Source organism: Octodon degus, unplaced genomic scaffold (assembly GCF_000260255.1).
Source record: "Octodon degus isolate 3935 unplaced genomic scaffold, OctDeg1.0 scaffold00002, whole genome shotgun sequence".
In the NCBI taxonomy this organism is placed as follows: Eukaryota; Metazoa; Chordata; class Mammalia; order Rodentia; family Octodontidae; genus Octodon; species Octodon degus.
This window is the reverse complement of record NW_004524578.1, coordinates 19,592,562-19,607,751: the sequence shown is the minus strand read 5'-3', so window position 1 is coordinate 19,607,751 and position 15,190 is coordinate 19,592,562. Positions and strand designations below refer to the sequence as shown.

General features: G+C 49.3%; 2 protein-coding genes across 5 annotated transcripts in view; both read right to left on the bottom strand.

The window, feature by feature from the left end:
• Ngrn (neugrin, neurite outgrowth associated) overlaps positions 1 to 156 on the bottom strand; it is a 6,382-nt gene extending 6,226 nt beyond the window's left edge. The window contains 1 exon segment of the mRNA XM_012513780.2: positions 8 to 156. Coding sequence (XP_012369234.1) covers positions 8 to 98 — 91 coding nt within the window. The 5' untranslated portion in view covers positions 99 to 156.
• A 77-nt stretch (positions 157 to 233) lies between these two features.
• Positions 234 to 13,197, bottom strand: LOC101566864 (tubulin polyglutamylase TTLL13P). Of its 4 annotated transcripts, none has more exons than XM_023710461.1 (16): positions 13,030 to 13,197; positions 12,113 to 12,371; positions 11,754 to 11,794; positions 10,699 to 10,817; positions 7,418 to 7,548; positions 7,020 to 7,176; positions 6,418 to 6,561; positions 6,037 to 6,122; positions 5,548 to 5,779; positions 4,933 to 5,117; positions 3,448 to 3,633; positions 2,989 to 3,160; positions 2,527 to 2,706; positions 1,448 to 1,766; positions 807 to 1,062; positions 234 to 712 (listed from the first exon to the last, which is right to left on the bottom strand). In XM_023710461.1, exons 2-16 carry the CDS (start codon positions 12,358 to 12,360, stop codon positions 412 to 414), a joined length of 2,757 nt encoding a protein of 918 aa, XP_023566229.1. In that variant the 5' UTR covers positions 12,361 to 12,371; positions 13,030 to 13,197; the 3' UTR covers positions 234 to 411. The 4 variants fall into 4 exon arrangements, with proteins under 4 accessions (XP_023566229.1, XP_023566230.1, XP_023566233.1 ...); XM_023710462.1 differs by having other exon boundaries at positions 807 to 1,059; XM_023710465.1 differs by having other exon boundaries at positions 492 to 675.
• Between the last annotated feature and the right edge of the window lie 1,993 nt (positions 13,198 to 15,190).

Genomic DNA, 15,190 nt, shown 5'->3' with positions numbered 1-15,190 from the left:
GTACGACCTGGGCCTGCCAACCCTCGCGTGGCGAACCCACATCGCGCGACAACCGCCCGGACGCGGCCTGCCAGCGAGAGTGTCAACGCAACTGCCATGGCTACGCAAACAAGTCTTCGAGACCCAGAAACTTGACCCCACCGGAAGCGGAAGGGATGCCCCGGAAGCGGAAGGGGCCAACCGGAAGCTCGAGGCGCGAGGTCTTTCCGCCTACCGGGTGGGCGGGGCGATCTGGTGCTGTAACTGGTGAGGGCGTTCCTGAAACCCGAGAGCGGAAATGAGGTATAGGACGCGCCTGGAAAACGACGTAAACTTTAATAAAAAGACGAATTCAGTTGCCAACAGCCGCCCTTGTGTCCCGGGCTGTCTAGGTCTGCGTGTCTCCGCCAAGGGGGCGGGAGAAGCGACCTCTTAGGAATCTTCTGACGGCGACTTCTCCTTGCCGTGGGTACTTGGCTCTACTAGGAAGGGCCTTTGTCGCCGTAGTGCCCTCCAACCCTGGAGCAGCACCCACGGTTCAGACCCATCTGCTAGCGATAAATCCAGGCCAAGGCTAGCCGCGCGGAGATGAGTACGTGGCCGGCCTCTGTTCTTCATCTTCTCGTCTTTCCCGGTCCCGAAAGGTGTTGAGGAATTTTTAGTGTCTTTGTGTTTTGCCTTTTGCAAACAAGGTTCCTGGCCAGGGGATTTCACACCGGAACTTGGTGGCAGTCTTTCATTTAGCAAAGATTGAAGATCTTTCACTCCTCTGGAAACCCGAGGGTTCTCCAGGAGAGGGTGGGTGCTGGGCCCCCACCTGCTTTTACCTGTGCTGGCTGACGTTCAGGAGTGTGCAGGGGTGCTCCAGCATGGGTTCAGAGGCCGCGCAAAGGGCGTCATCCCGGGCCTTGGCCTTGTCTGCTCTGCATTCAGAGTTTACCGTGGAAGGCAAGGTGCATTCAGTCCAGGAGTCCTTTACCACTCTTTCCGGATTCAGAAGATAGTGCTGCTTTGATGTTAAAATGGATGGCACTGATCCTGCCAGGGCTCGGCTTATGGCTTCCAGCCTGCTGGCTTGGCCTTCTGCGGTGGAAACATGGACACCCGTCCCCACCCCGCCCCAGTTGGTATCCACGGAAGAGACTTACCTCTTTCAATTATGGTCCTTTACCAACCCGAAGGAATGGCGCACATCCCTCCCTCCAGTATCTTCACCACACTGTTTTGTCAGTGATGTTGTTTACTTGGCCATTTTCCTGTTACCTTTGTTGTGGTCTGGGACTGCATTTCTGCCATTTCTATCACCAAGGGCTAGTATTATTTAGAAGGAGGTAAATGGGTCACCAGCTCCCCACTACTGCAGTACTAGAAGTGCCACATTATGTTTGGGGGATCATCCCAGCTGCCATATTTGCCATTAGGAATTGATGTAAATCAAAGTGACCAAAGCCAAATTTTATATACTTACGGCCAGCAAGCCTGATTCTAGTGCCAGAAAAATAATGTGTCCCAGATTTCTTCATTGACAAAGAACAGGGGCCCATGGTTGATGACTCCCCTGTCCAGTAGAGGTTCTTGGACTGCAGGTGGCACCGAGAATGATGTGGAATTGCGGCATTCATGCTTGACAGTGGCCCTAAGATCCTGGGGATGAATTCGTGGGGCCGAAGTGGCTGCAGGAAATGATGATGGCCCTGCTCAGTGGCAGCCTTTCTCAGGAGCACCAGTGGAACCAGCCTCAGAGATTGCATTTCTTGACCTCCCAGCCCGTCACGGTGAAATCTAGGCTACAGGAGAAGAGCATCCCCTTAGCACTTTTTTTTTTTGTGAGGCTGGATGAAGTGCTAGAAGAAATAGATAACTGAAAAATATCTTCTACTCCTTGGCTACCTTTTAGCCAGCTAATTCTTTGGGGCAGGCGGGGGGGGGGGTGTCAACAAAGACAAGCTTGGTGTGGTTCATGCTTGTAATACCAGCACTTAGGAGGCTGAGTCAGGAGAATCTCATTGGGACTTTGAGACTGGCCTGGGCTACAAAGTGAGTTCAACGCCAGCCTGAACTACTGTGTATCAAGACCCTGTCTCACTTTTTTTTTTTTTTTTTGCGGAACCAGGGATTGAACTCAGGCCCTTGCGCTTGCCAGGGAAGCGCTTATTCCACTGAGCCATCTCCCCGGCCCCCCTGTCTCACTTTGTTCCCATTAGAGCCAGGTCACTGACAGTGCTAGGTAGAAAATCACACAGAAGCCACCAAGGGTAATTGTGTTCTGTCATGAGTCTTGGGTCACTGTGAGGAATAGAGAGCAAGACTCTTGTAATGCAGAAAGGTGGGAGCTGCACTTTGCTGGATGTCGCTACCAAAAATAACAGAAGTTGGGAACACGTGTAGAAGGGACAGACAGATCTCCCAAGGCCCAGCACACTCAGTTTTCACAGGCACCACAGGCTGATACTGCCACATATGCCCTCTTGGGTGTGATCACTACCATGTGCCGGTATCACAACCCTTGTTGCCTTATTGTTTGAGATGCTTCATAGGAACTCTCACCCAATACTCATGAGGGTATTTCTGGCTCCGGTGGCTAAAGTTGAGCATGCGGGTGAGCTGCTCTACGATACCAAGGCTTCGGATGAGATTCCCCCTTCGTAGCAGACCCTTTATCCGCTCTAGCTCTTCCTCTTCCACAATTTCTTGAGGCTGCATGGTATCTGGGTGTATTGGTAGCAGCTGCAAGGCACAGAAGAGGTAAATGCAGCCTCTCCAAGGATGTGTCCCAAAGCATTAGCAAGGATGGCTGCAAGACTCCTGCTTACTAGCCCACAAACCCTGCCCAGACTCTCCTGTAAGTCTTCTTTTGTTGTTCATTCACTTCCTGCCCAAGAGATCAGCTTTCTTTTATAATCCTGAGCTGATCTCATGCACAAGAGGAGGAGAGGACAGGAGAAATTTCCTTCTTTAGCAGTCCCAGCTCATATTGCAGCAGAAATGTAACTAGAAAACCTTCAGCACCTGTTTCTCCTGGCTCTGCATCTTGTAAGCCAAGTGGTTCCTCAGCCCTGCTCTGGATCTGCTCTTCTCTCCAGCCGATTCACCGAGGTTCTGGTCCTTGTTTTCCTTTCGTCTTTTGGTACCTGAGTTTTCGTGCTGTTCTTGCTTCAGGCGGATCTCTTCCAGTTGCTGCCTGACAAGACACAGCAACTTCAGACACAGGAGAAACTGCTGGGCAGCAGGGGGTGCAGGGAAATGAGGATGTGGAAAGAGTAGGACTCCTGATGTGGTCTTAGTGCCAATGGGATGAAAGCAAAGGGGGAAATAGCCTACTGGATGGAAAGAGACACTAAAAGTCTGATGGAATTGGAATTCCATTGCTTTTGCCTTACATGTCTGGCTTCCTCACCCCTGCTAGGGAGCAGCTCAGCTTTAGGATTTGCTCTTCATGGTACATAGAGGAAAACGGAGGCCAAGTACCTGGCACACTCCTCTCTGGCTTTGGAGGCAGCAGTCTCTTGGAAGAGGGAGCCATTGTGCTTGAAGAAAGGCGCATACTTCTCCATGTCAGGCCCTGGGTAGATCCGCCGGTATCCCCCTAAGTGGGAATCCTCATATTTCTGCTGGTCCAGCATGGCTGCATGGCATGACTCTATCTGTTCTCGCCTGTGAAAGTGAGCTCAGAGTCAGAGGGCTGGGAGAATATTCAGTAGGGGAAGGAAGGCTGGCTAAGGTGGGGAAACCTGATTGTTTCTTGGCCTCCTTGCCCGTGTGGAGAAAGTTGCCAAGCCCATGTCTGCCCATCCCTAGCATGTGTGCACCATGAAAATCTGATTTAGGTCCTCTCTCTCCCTCCTTTCCTTCCTTGTGTAGTCCTGGGATTGAACCCAGGAAGCACTAAACTTGTGATCTTACTGCCTTAGTCTCAGAGTGCTTGATTAAAGGCATGCACCACACCAAATTTATTGGTTTTTTTAGTTCAGTAGTTTCTAGCCATTTTTCCCTACTGAAAGGCATGATTCACTCAGATGTACAGTCTAGTCTGTGGGAATACTTGGGGTGTTTACTGTTCGCCTTTGCAAACAAGTACTTGAGTGCCTGCTGTGTGCCAGGCCCTAAGGCTGTCTGAGGAGTCAAATGTGCACTGTCCTAACTTACTGGAATGCAAGTGGAGACAACAGCATCATTACAGGAATGGCCCAAGGCCTACTCAAGCTTCCTTTTATGTATCATTAATAAATCCTAATTTTAGTGCCAACAACCAACTACAATGTTTGTAATCCATTTCTTAATGAAAAACAAGTGATTGACAGTGATTTAAATAATTCCCTTGTGAATGAACAACTTTTCTATCTAGAGGAACTCTGTTAAACCAGCTACTCAAAGTACATAATGCTCATCTAGCATAATGCTATATGCTAATAGGAAAACAGCTTAAAACATAGCTGTGTAGGGTGTAAAGAGTAGAGTTTTCTAACTGGGTAGATAAGGGAGGAAAACATTATAAATATATATTTGTGGCTTAAATGATTGTGAAAATACATACATTACAACAGGACTTTTGATTAGTTCCAGGGAGGAAAATTAGGTAGCTGGAGCTGGGCAGAAGACCAGCTACTGTCTCATTTGTATTTAGGTGTTTTGTTTTGTTTTGATTTTTGAGACAGGGTCTCACTATGTAGCACAGGCTGGTCTTGAATTCAAATAGATCCTCCTGTCTCAGCCTCCCAAGTGCTGGGATTATAGGCTTGTGCCACCACACCCAGCTGTAACTTTTGTATTTTGAATGTATTATCTATGAGTTGCATTGTGTTATCCAAGCAAATATAAATGTATTATCTATGCAAAAGATATTTTTCATAATTAGGCCCTGGTAGACTTCTTCCAGAAGATATTTACTCTCCAAAAAGTAGTAACAAAGTTGACAAATTACACAACTAAACACATGTCAGTCACAGAGTGCACCTGGCTTCTCGTGGCTGTTGGTGGCACAGCAAAAGCCGCTCCTTGACTCGCCGTTTATCCTCCTCTATCACTTTCCTTTTGTCACAGCCCCGGAGGTTGATGAGGGTCATGGCATCACAGAGAAGTGCATCCTTCACCTCTCGGTCGAGACGGGAGTCTGTGGTAAAGCTCGGAGAGTGGTTCACCTACAGAGAGAAGTCCCCATGGCTCCTTCCTCATCCCTGAACAGATGGGGTGGTCTCTTGCAAGCATAACCAGGGATCTAGAAGAGACATCTCCCATGTGGCCTCCTGAGGAGACGGGAGGCTCAGTGTCCAAGGCAACAGGACTTGGCCTTGACCCCTCCAGTTCACAGTGGAAAGAGAGCAGAATGGGCAGCCTGACTCTAACTCTACTGATCTACTGTTCTCAAGGCAAGGGTCACCAGGGACCCCAAACCTGACTGCTATGGCAGAGGTCAGAGACTCACCCTATGCCTTTGGCTGGTTCCTGCCCACCCCAGACCTTCCATGTCCCCCATCTGCTGTTCCCCCATCATGTGTGACCCTACCCCAGGTGTCCTGTTTAGGGAGACCTCTGGACATCGGTCCTGAAGTCCCATGAGAGAAACCTCACCTCTAGTAGCCAGGGCTTCAGCTTGTGGTCCAGCAAGACATCAAAACCAAGGATCTCAAAACAGGCACATGTACCTCCACTCAGGTACTGGGGAAAACAGGTTCGGTAGTTGTGACGCAGAACAGAGTGAGCCGAGATAATGGTTTTGATGATGATGCCCTCGATGTCTTCCCACAGCTCTCGGGGGTCATAGCCATGCTCACGCAGCCAGGCATTGAGTGTTGACAGCTTCCTGTGAGGCCCAGGGCTCAGAGGAAGACCCATTGCTATGCCAGCAGGGCCTGGCCAGGGCAGGACTCCCTGGTGTTGACCCTCATTCTCTGCATCAGAGGGCTGCTAGCACTGGGAGCAGGGATTAGATGTTGGGTGACGTGGGGGTAGGGTTGCACTCCAAGCTCAGACATGAGACCTGGGACTATAAAGCTAGAGTGTGCACCCAAAGCTATAGAGCTAAGCAGCAGAAGCAGCAAGAAAAGAGAGAGGTAGTACCTCTTACTGCCCACAGCATCGTCCCAGACAAAATTCTCATTGTGTTTGTTGATTGCGTAGTTGGTGAGATGCATGCAGACGTTCTCCTGTGAAGCAAGGGTACAGTGCGTTCAGGTTGCTACTGTGCTGCCTTTCTCTCTGCCCCTCCCCCCAGGGTTATTGCTTTCCTGGCCCTCTTCACAGGGGACTGTCTTGTAGGGTCCTGGAAAGCAGGGGATTCTGGGCCTTTTCTCTGTCACCACTCACTGAAGACTTTCCCACAGCCAGGTGCCACGCCACTCCCTCACTTCCTCCCTTGCTCTTGGCCAACCTCTAGCTTGATTCCCTAGAAACTCAGCTCAGCAGTTCTAGAGGAGAAGAGGGTACCAGCCTGGCACTCACCAGGTTGTTATGGTTGGGCTCCACGTAGGGCATGGTGGCAAAGCGGGCCAGGCCCTCCTCATACATGAAGATCCGGAGAGGGTCACAGGATGTGATCAGGACGTAGATTCGCATGTCAAACTTAAAACCATCAATGAGGAAGGGCTGAGAGCACACAGAGCCAGAGCCAGAGGAAAGAACAGGAAGCTTTTTTTTTTTTTTTTTTTTTTTTTTTTTTTTTTTTGGTCAGTACTGGGACTGAACTCAGGATCTTGTTCTTCCAAGCAAGGCTTTTATGCCACTGAGCTATCTCCCTGGGCTAAGAATGAGAAATTTTGGAGCCCTCTCTTCATGCTGCATGCCCAGTGCTCTGAATGCAGAACTTACTCAGCTTCCCCCACAACCCCCTCAAGTAGCTACAGTTACTATTCCCACTGAACAGTACAAACATGGAGCGAATGAAGAGATAAGAAATTTGCCAGAGTCACAAGACTGGCTCTGAGCCATGGCTCTATGTGCCTCCAGGGAAAAGAAGACCATCTATAGGCACCTGAAACAGTTTTCTCTCTGGATTTGGGGAAGAACAGGTGCCCCCAGGACCTGTGGTTCCCAGTGTCCTTTACCTTGGAGATGTACTGCTGGCAGATCATATGCTCTCCTGGCTTGATCTCCTTGGGGTTTCGGGTGATGAAGATCCCACGGCCCTGACAGCCGCTGTCTGGCTTGCAGATATAAGTACGGGTTTTTCGCTGCCGACCGTAGGACTGGAAGTCACCGTAGCTATGTGCAGAGAGAGGCCAGTCAGAAGATGCCTGTGCATCGCCACTGTCCCAGAACTCCAAGCAATCTTCCTGCTATCTAGTCCTTGCTCTTCCTGAGCACTTGCCTGTAAACCACTTTTCTTTGACCAGCTGAAACTTATTTGGTCCACACCCATCCTCTGAGACAGGCCTAAGTCATGAGAGCAGAGTCTGGTGGGAACCCCAAGGGCAACCCCTCTCCTGCCCAGGATGCCACTCACTCTGCAGGGAGGCACCAGGTGCGGGGGAAGATGTTGTACTCAATGGGGTAGAGTTTCTGCATACGGTTGAGGTTCCGAGCCAGCAGATCCTTGCGGCAGAGTTCCGTCATGCCAGGGAAGTGGTTGATTTTCTGAAACAGATCCAGCTGGATGGATGGATGGATGTACTGTGCTCCTGCCCAGCCTAAGTGGCAGATCCTGGGGCCTCAGCATCCCAGGAAGCAATGGAAGAGAACTGGGAAGGTTCAAGAGAGAGACATGGGGCTGGGGAGACAGGTCAGTGGAATAAATGCTTGCCTGGCAAGTGCAAGGTCCTGAGTTTGATCCCTGGTACCACCAAAAAAAAAAAAAAAAAAAAGTGTCTTAAGAGGAAGTCACAGTGGAGGGAAGCAGTGTACCTGGTACTACAAGGGTGAAAACTGGAAGATGTCCTATGAGCTTCCATACTCCACCCAAAACACACATATCTACACAGCAGTTAGGCTGCAGGGAAAGCATACACTAGCCAGGACCTTGGGCACTCTAGCTATCCTAACAACCCGAGACCACTGTGACCAGAATAACAATATGACAACACAAAGACATAAGAAGAAAACATTTCCTAAAATACAAAAGAGACACCAAGTTGAGTGTGGTGGCACATGCTTGTAATCTTACCACTCTAGGAAGCTGAGTCATGAAGACTGCAAGTTTGAACACAGCCTAGGCAACTCAGTGATTTGGCGAGATCCTGTCTCAAAATTACAAACAAAAAAAGTTTTTAAAGCCTGGGTATGTAGGTCAATGGGAAGTCCCTGGATTGAATCTCTAGAACCAGGGCGCAAGGGATCCACTGAGCTGTAACTTAGTGCAAAGGCTCTGCATCCCATTCCCAATAGTGTAATTTTTTTTCTTTCCAATCACATTTTATTGGTACATTTTAGATATACATAATGATCAGATTCATCTTATGGAGAGCCAGCCAAATAGCTCAGTGGATTAAAGCACCTGCAAGCAGGTGCAGGGGCCAGGGGTTCGATCCCCAAGCCTGCCATGCCGGCCCCACCCCTGGGGTATGGTCGCACACGCCTGTAATTCCAGCTCTGGGAGGCTGTAAACAGAATCACTATGAATCTGATCTAGCCAGAATCACTATGAGTCTGATCTAGCCGTGAGACCCTGAACACCCTGTAGATGCTTCCCTTAAAGTAAAAAAAAAAAAAAAAAAAAAAAAAAAAAAAAGGAAAGGGCTGGCGAGATGGCTGAGTAGATTAAGCGCTTGCCTGGCAAGTGCAAGGTCCTGAGTTCAATCTCCAGTACCCCCCTCCCAAAAATTCATCTTATAGAATTTATACCTCCCAGTACTATATTTTTTAAATTTATTTATTTATTGGTACCAAGAATCAAATTCAGGACCTTGTGCTTGCCAGACCGGCATAATGCCACTAGTTACATCTCCAGCCCCCAGTACTGTAATTTAGACTTTTTTTTTGAGATAGGGTCTTGCTTTATAGTTCAGGCTGGCCTTGAACTTGTGGTGATCCTCTTTCCTCAGCTTCCTGAGGGCTAAGATTACAGGTGTGCACAACACACCTGGCCCAAACACTATAATAAAAAAAAAAGAAAGGAGAGACAGACAGACAGAGACAGAGAGAAAGAAGGAAACTAAGAACTAGCACTGCAGGGTGAAAGCTGGAAGACGCCTTATGAGGCCGCCTAGATCCATGCGGAACACAAAGGGAGTGTCTGCCATGGCACCCAGAGAGGACGGAGCATCGCTATGGTGCCTGCTGGCAGTCCCTGGCTGTTCTGTTCTGCAGGGTCAGGAAGCAGCATCGTAACGACGGCTGAGTGCCTTTCCCCCGGCCTTCTCAGACACAATCTGTGTGAATTGAGTGTATAGTATTTCTAAGCATTGGTGTCTTTTTATAAAGACTGGCTCTTGCTATGTAGTCTAGGTTAGCCTAGAACTATGTCAGCCCAGATGGTCTCAAGCAGGTGATTGTCCTGCCTTAGTCTCCCAAGTGCTGGGATTCCAGGCATATGCCACCACACCCAGCTTGGTGCCCCGTCTTTAACAAAAGAATACCTGTTACTCAGGTTTTTTTTTTTTTTTTTTAAGAATCAGTGGAATGATACTGAAGCACTGACAGTGTCTGACATCTGCACAGGAAGCCCTCACTGAAGGCTGTTAATTATTGTCCTCACTGGATGCTGCTCCCCGTATGCCCCTTCTCTGAGGATTTGTTTTGTTTTGAAACAGGGTCGTACATTTAGGGTGCTCCTCCTGCCCCAGCCTCCCAAGTGCTAGGATTACAGGTGTGTAGCACCACACCTGGCCCTTCTCTGAAGAGTTTTTTGTTTGTTTTTTGTGCAGAACCAGGGATTGAACTCAGGCCCTCGTGCTTGCCAGGGAAGCACTTGTTCTACTGAGCCATCTCCCTGGCCCCTCTCTGAAGAGTTCTGAGTGCTTCTAACACTTGCTGTCTCTTGAGCTAATCCATTAAAGTACTGTGAGACAGGTTAGAGTCAAAGCTCCAACACAGGGAACCTTCCTGGCCCCGAAAATGTGCCCACAGACCCCTCCCCCCATTGTTTTGTCCTTTTGATGCAGGGTCTCACTTTGTTCAGGCTGGCCTTGAACTCACTATGTATCCCACACTGGTTTCAAACCCACAGTGATCCTCCTGCCTCAGCCTTCCAAGCCTATAGTCCCAGCACTAGATTGTAAACATGCACCACCATCTCCAGCTGTTCCAGACCCTTTTTAATTTCAGTAAAGTAGTACATAAGGGCATTTTGGTCAATGATAGGCTCCATAATTCTCTAAAACTATATCACTCAGTGACATCATAGTGATCTTTTAGTTTAGATGGATTTGTTGGTGGTGGTTTTTTGGCCAGCCTTGAACTCACTATATAGCCCAGGCTGGGCTTGAACTCAGAATTCTTTCTGCCTCAGCCTCATGAGGGCTGGGATCACAGGTGTGCACGACCACACCTGGAAAACCATCTTAATCTGTAAAAGGACACTTACGCTCATGTAGCAATGACACCATCTATCAACATATTCTTCCGAAATATATCCCCATCATTATGTAATGGATGACTTATTTTATTAATAATCATCCCAAAGACCTTATTTGGAGAATAAAAATACCATGTGGCCGGTGTGGTGGTGAGAGCAAAGAGAGAGAGCCTGCGCGACCCTTTCCCCTCTGCGCAGGGGCCCAGCCTGCGTAGCCTCAGGGCTGTGCAGCAGGGGTGAGCAGCCGTTCTGGGTCTTAGGTCAGAACATGTTACCTGAAATCTTTTCATTTCCATGACTCGCTCCAGTGAGACCGAAGAGTCTGTCCAGTACACAGTCCACTCTTCATCCTCCCCAACCTCCTTCAAGCCACATATCTGGGCTGCCCGCCGCACTGCAGAGACAGGGCTGTCAGGGCTGCCAGCCTGGGGGCCAGCAGCAAGCCCTGAAACACTAGCTGGGTCAGGGATGGAACAGGCCTGAGCAAAGGGCAGGTTAAGGAGAGAGGTGACCATGCCTCTGCTCTGTCTCAGTTACCCAGTGGCCACTCCACGTTCACGGGGCTGCCATGTGCTTCCAGAATGTGTGGCAGAAGAAATGAGAGCCTGGCAGATCTATCTCTCAGTCAGGACAGTTTCTGATTTGCAGAGCTGATGCTAGGTAGGGACCCCCCTGCACCTAATACTCTGGTGGTCCCTTACTCAGATGCCAGTGGAGGTAAGTGGGGAGAAGGGAGAAGGAGAGGCTGACCTGGATGTATTTTTTTCACAATTGCTGAAGCCTCTTCAAAGCTTCCTTGAAAGAATTGTTTTTGTAGTACCGGGGATAAAACCAGGCCTTTCACACAGAGCTTTGTCCCCAGACCTTTCTTATTTTTTTTTAATTTTGAGATAGGGTCTTGCTAAATTCAGGCTGGGCTGGAACTTGCCATCCTCCTGCCTCAGCCTACCAGAGTGCTAGGATTACAGGTATGTTCCACACCAACTTGTTTTTATTTTTCAGTGCTGGGGACAGAACCCAAGGCAGTGTGCAGGCTGGTAAACAATATGACAAAGCTATACCACGAACCTTGAAAAAACTCTATTTTAACTTTGTCTTATCTCTGCTAAAGTGTGGGAAGGCTGGACCAACCAGACTCAGCCATTTATCTTTCCTTGTTAGCTAACTGTGGAGGTACACTCCCTACAATGGAGAACAACTGGGACAGCAACATCTCAGCTGGCAGCAGCTGAGCTGAGGTCCTAGCCTGGCAAGATCTAAGGGTGGGAGCCTGGTCAGAGTTCCACCCCCAGAGTAAGCAAGAAAGCCCCCTGTGGACGGCGGCCCTTACCACTCTCGTACTTGCAGTTGGTCAGGTTGATGGTCAGGGGTCTGCAATGGAGGAATGGCGGAAATCAGCGGGGGGGGGGGGAGGGAAAGACAGACTTCCGGGGTACCAGACGCCCAGATGAAGAGATACCCATGAAAGTCACAATTCATTTTCTCTAGAAGCCACTTAAAGGCAACAGCAGAGTGATATAAACATGCTGAAATTCCAAACTGAGCCAGCCTAGGATTTTGTTTTGATACCAAACAGTCAATGACGCTCCAGACCTTCTTATGTTTTGAAGGCTAAAGGGAAGAGCAAAGATACTGACCCCATTCCCCTAAACACTGAGGGTAACTCTAAAGCCACCAGGGAAAGGTTACCTGCGTTTCCGCCTTCTTTTTCTTCTCCCAAGGTCTACATCATCCGAGTCAGTTGGAGCTATAATTTTCTTGGCTATAATAGCTAAGGGAACCCCATCCCCAAATGCCTTATGGCCAGCCTCTGAAAAGGCCTGATGCAAAGGGTTAGAAAAGACTGAAGCTTCCTCTTTAGCACACTCCTCCTCAGATTCCTCTTCCTCAGCATAGTCTTCCTCAGTTTCGCTGTTTTTACAGGTGCTTGGCTCCATGCTTTTAGATTCTGGGGTAGGGGGTGAAGATGAGATATATATCAGATGGGTGCAAGCCTATAATCTCAGCAATGGAGAGACTGAGGTAGGAGAGGCTGAGGTAGGAGAAGCGGAGGTAGGAGAGGCGGAGGTAGGAGAGGCGGAGGTAGGAGAGGCGGAGGTAGGAGAGGCGGAGGTAGGAGAGGCTGAAGAGAATTCTTGCAAGTTTGAGGCCAGCTTGAGCTATACAGTGTTTTAGTCCTGACTGAACTACAAAAACAAGCAAAACAAAAAGACTAGAACAATTCCACTGGACAATAGGAACTTTCCAAGTGTGTTGGGTCCTTCGGAGAGATGCAGGTGAGGTGTGGATTCTCTCACAGTCCCCATCCAGCCAGTAGTATCACAGTGGATCATACAACATACTTTGGGGCCTATCAGGAGAGGACACCATGGCTCTGTTGTTCCTGAGTGGGAAGAGGGATGGTTGGGAGAAGTGGAGGTATCTTTGCTTTACGTACTGGGTTACACTCCCAGTACAAAACTCAAGAACAAAAACTTAATTTAAGATACAGATGAAGATCAAAAGTCCTCTAGCCTGCCCTTTCCCCATCCTGGGACACACTGGGGCCAGGCACCCGATGGCTAAGACTCTCTGGGCAAGGGTTGTCCACGGCGGACACTGCCCACCCGAGGTGGCGAGGAGCTGCCTCTAGCGGTCTGAAGCTGGGTTCAGCTGGTAGCTCATGGCCACCCTTTGCCCGCTCCGGCTCTTCCTGGGAGTTCCCTGGGCCTCTACGATCACAGGACCGCGGTTCCCGCGGACGCCACGGGGAGCCCGCTCCCCACGGCCTTAGCTCCTAGCTCTTGAAGCCAGCGGACAGCTGCCGTCGCCAGGGACACCAGGGACACCCATTGGAGAAGCGTTCTAGGGGAGGGGCCTCGTGGAACCACACCCATCCAACTCGAGGCCATCTTGGTCCCGGCGGTCACCTTTGCCCTCAGCGGCAGGCGGTGGGCGAGCAGCGGGCGTGCGTCAGGCCTTCGGTGCATCATGGGATTCGTAGTCCTTCCAGTTTGGCTCCCGCTGGCAGCCCCTCTACCGCTATTGTTCGTTCCTTGGACCAGCCGCCCCAACCTGTGTTTGCAACAAATAGCTGCCCTTTGTCTTTCTTTGGATTCTGTTTTTGTTTTGTTTTGTTTTGGCCTTTGAATTCACTATACAGCTCAGGCTGGCCTTTGAATTCACTATGTAGTCCAGGCTGGCATCAAATTCATGGTGATACTCCTGCCTCAGCCTCCCTAGTGCTGGAATAAGAGGTCTCTGGCCCCTTATTTGACTTTTTTGAGAAAGATCTTGCTGTGTAGCCCAGGCTGGTCTCCAATTGGAGCTCAATCTGCCTCCCTCTCCTGAATGCTGGGATTACAAGCATATGCCACCATCATACCTGCCTTGAGGACAGTTTTGACTAACTAGAACATGTACCTTTTCGTTCAGTAGGCTGAGACAGTTCCTTTAACTAAGGAATAGAAATACTACATGGAAGAAAAAAAAAAAAAAAGAAATACTACATGTCACTGTCACCTCCTGTCCTTGTACTTCACATCCTCCTTTGTCTGACTTCTCTTACTCACCTCCACCACACTCAGACCACCTGTCACTCAGATTATCCTGTGTGGCTAAATCAAGAGGCTCAGGGAGAACAGTCCTCCAAATCTTTGCTGAAGCAACACCACTTTGTTGTGGCCCCTGGAGGGGCTGAATCTGTGTGCTGGGCTGCAGAACTCACTGTGTAGCCCAGGTTGGCCTCGAACTTGCAGCAATCCTCTTGCCTCAGCCTCCCAAGTACTGGGATTACAGGTGTGCACCATCATACCCAGCTAAGGCAGCCACTGCTTTTAGGCTCCTCCCCAGAAAGTTCACAGAAAAAGACATTAAAATTTTCCATCCTTCAAAAAGAGATGGATATTCTGTAATCAGACAAGCATGGGAGTTTTGACTGGCTCCATTTCCTACCCAGGCCAGCTCACCTCTCCTGAGGAAACTCATATCCCCAACACTTGGGAGGTCACCACAGTGACACTGACCTTGGTGTGGCCAATTGATTGGCACCAGTGCCCTGCAGCCCGGATGGGTCACAAGAGCCTCCTACCTCAGCCTCGTGAGTAGTCAGGGCCTCCAGCTCAAGCTACCATGCAAGCCTAGTGACATGGTTCTTTTCTATTCCACAGACTTCTAGCTTTTTTCAGCGTGATACTCAGATGAAAGGCTTCTTGGACAATATGCTAGAATATGCTTGTAATCCCAGCATTCTGGGAGGCTGAGTCAGGAGAACCAAAAGTGCACAGTTTGGACTTGTAGTGATCCTCCTGTCTCAGCCTCCCCAGCACTGGGATTACAGACGTGCACCACCATGCCTGGTTTTGGTAGCCAGCAGGGTCAGCTCAACATGCAGTACTGGGGATTGAAGCCAAGTCCTTGCACCTGTCAGGCAGGTGCTTAGACTGCTGAGCTATCTCCCCAGCTCAGCATTTTATTAAGACCCTGTCTCAAAATAAAAATAAAAGACTAGACATGGTGGCACACACTTGTGATCCCAGCACTTGGGAAGCTGAGGCAGGAAGACTGCCAAGAGTTTGAGACCAGCCTAGGCTACATAGTAAGTTCAAGGTCAGCCTGAATTATATAGAGAGACCCTCTCAAAACAAAACATACAAAACAAAAACAAAAACAAAAAAAAAAAACCTCCTTTAAATGTTCTGGAGTCCCTTGAAGTTCAGGAACAATCTAACTGAACAACAGGATGTTTCCAAGTACATAAGGGGCTTGGCTGACATACAGTCAGTGTTC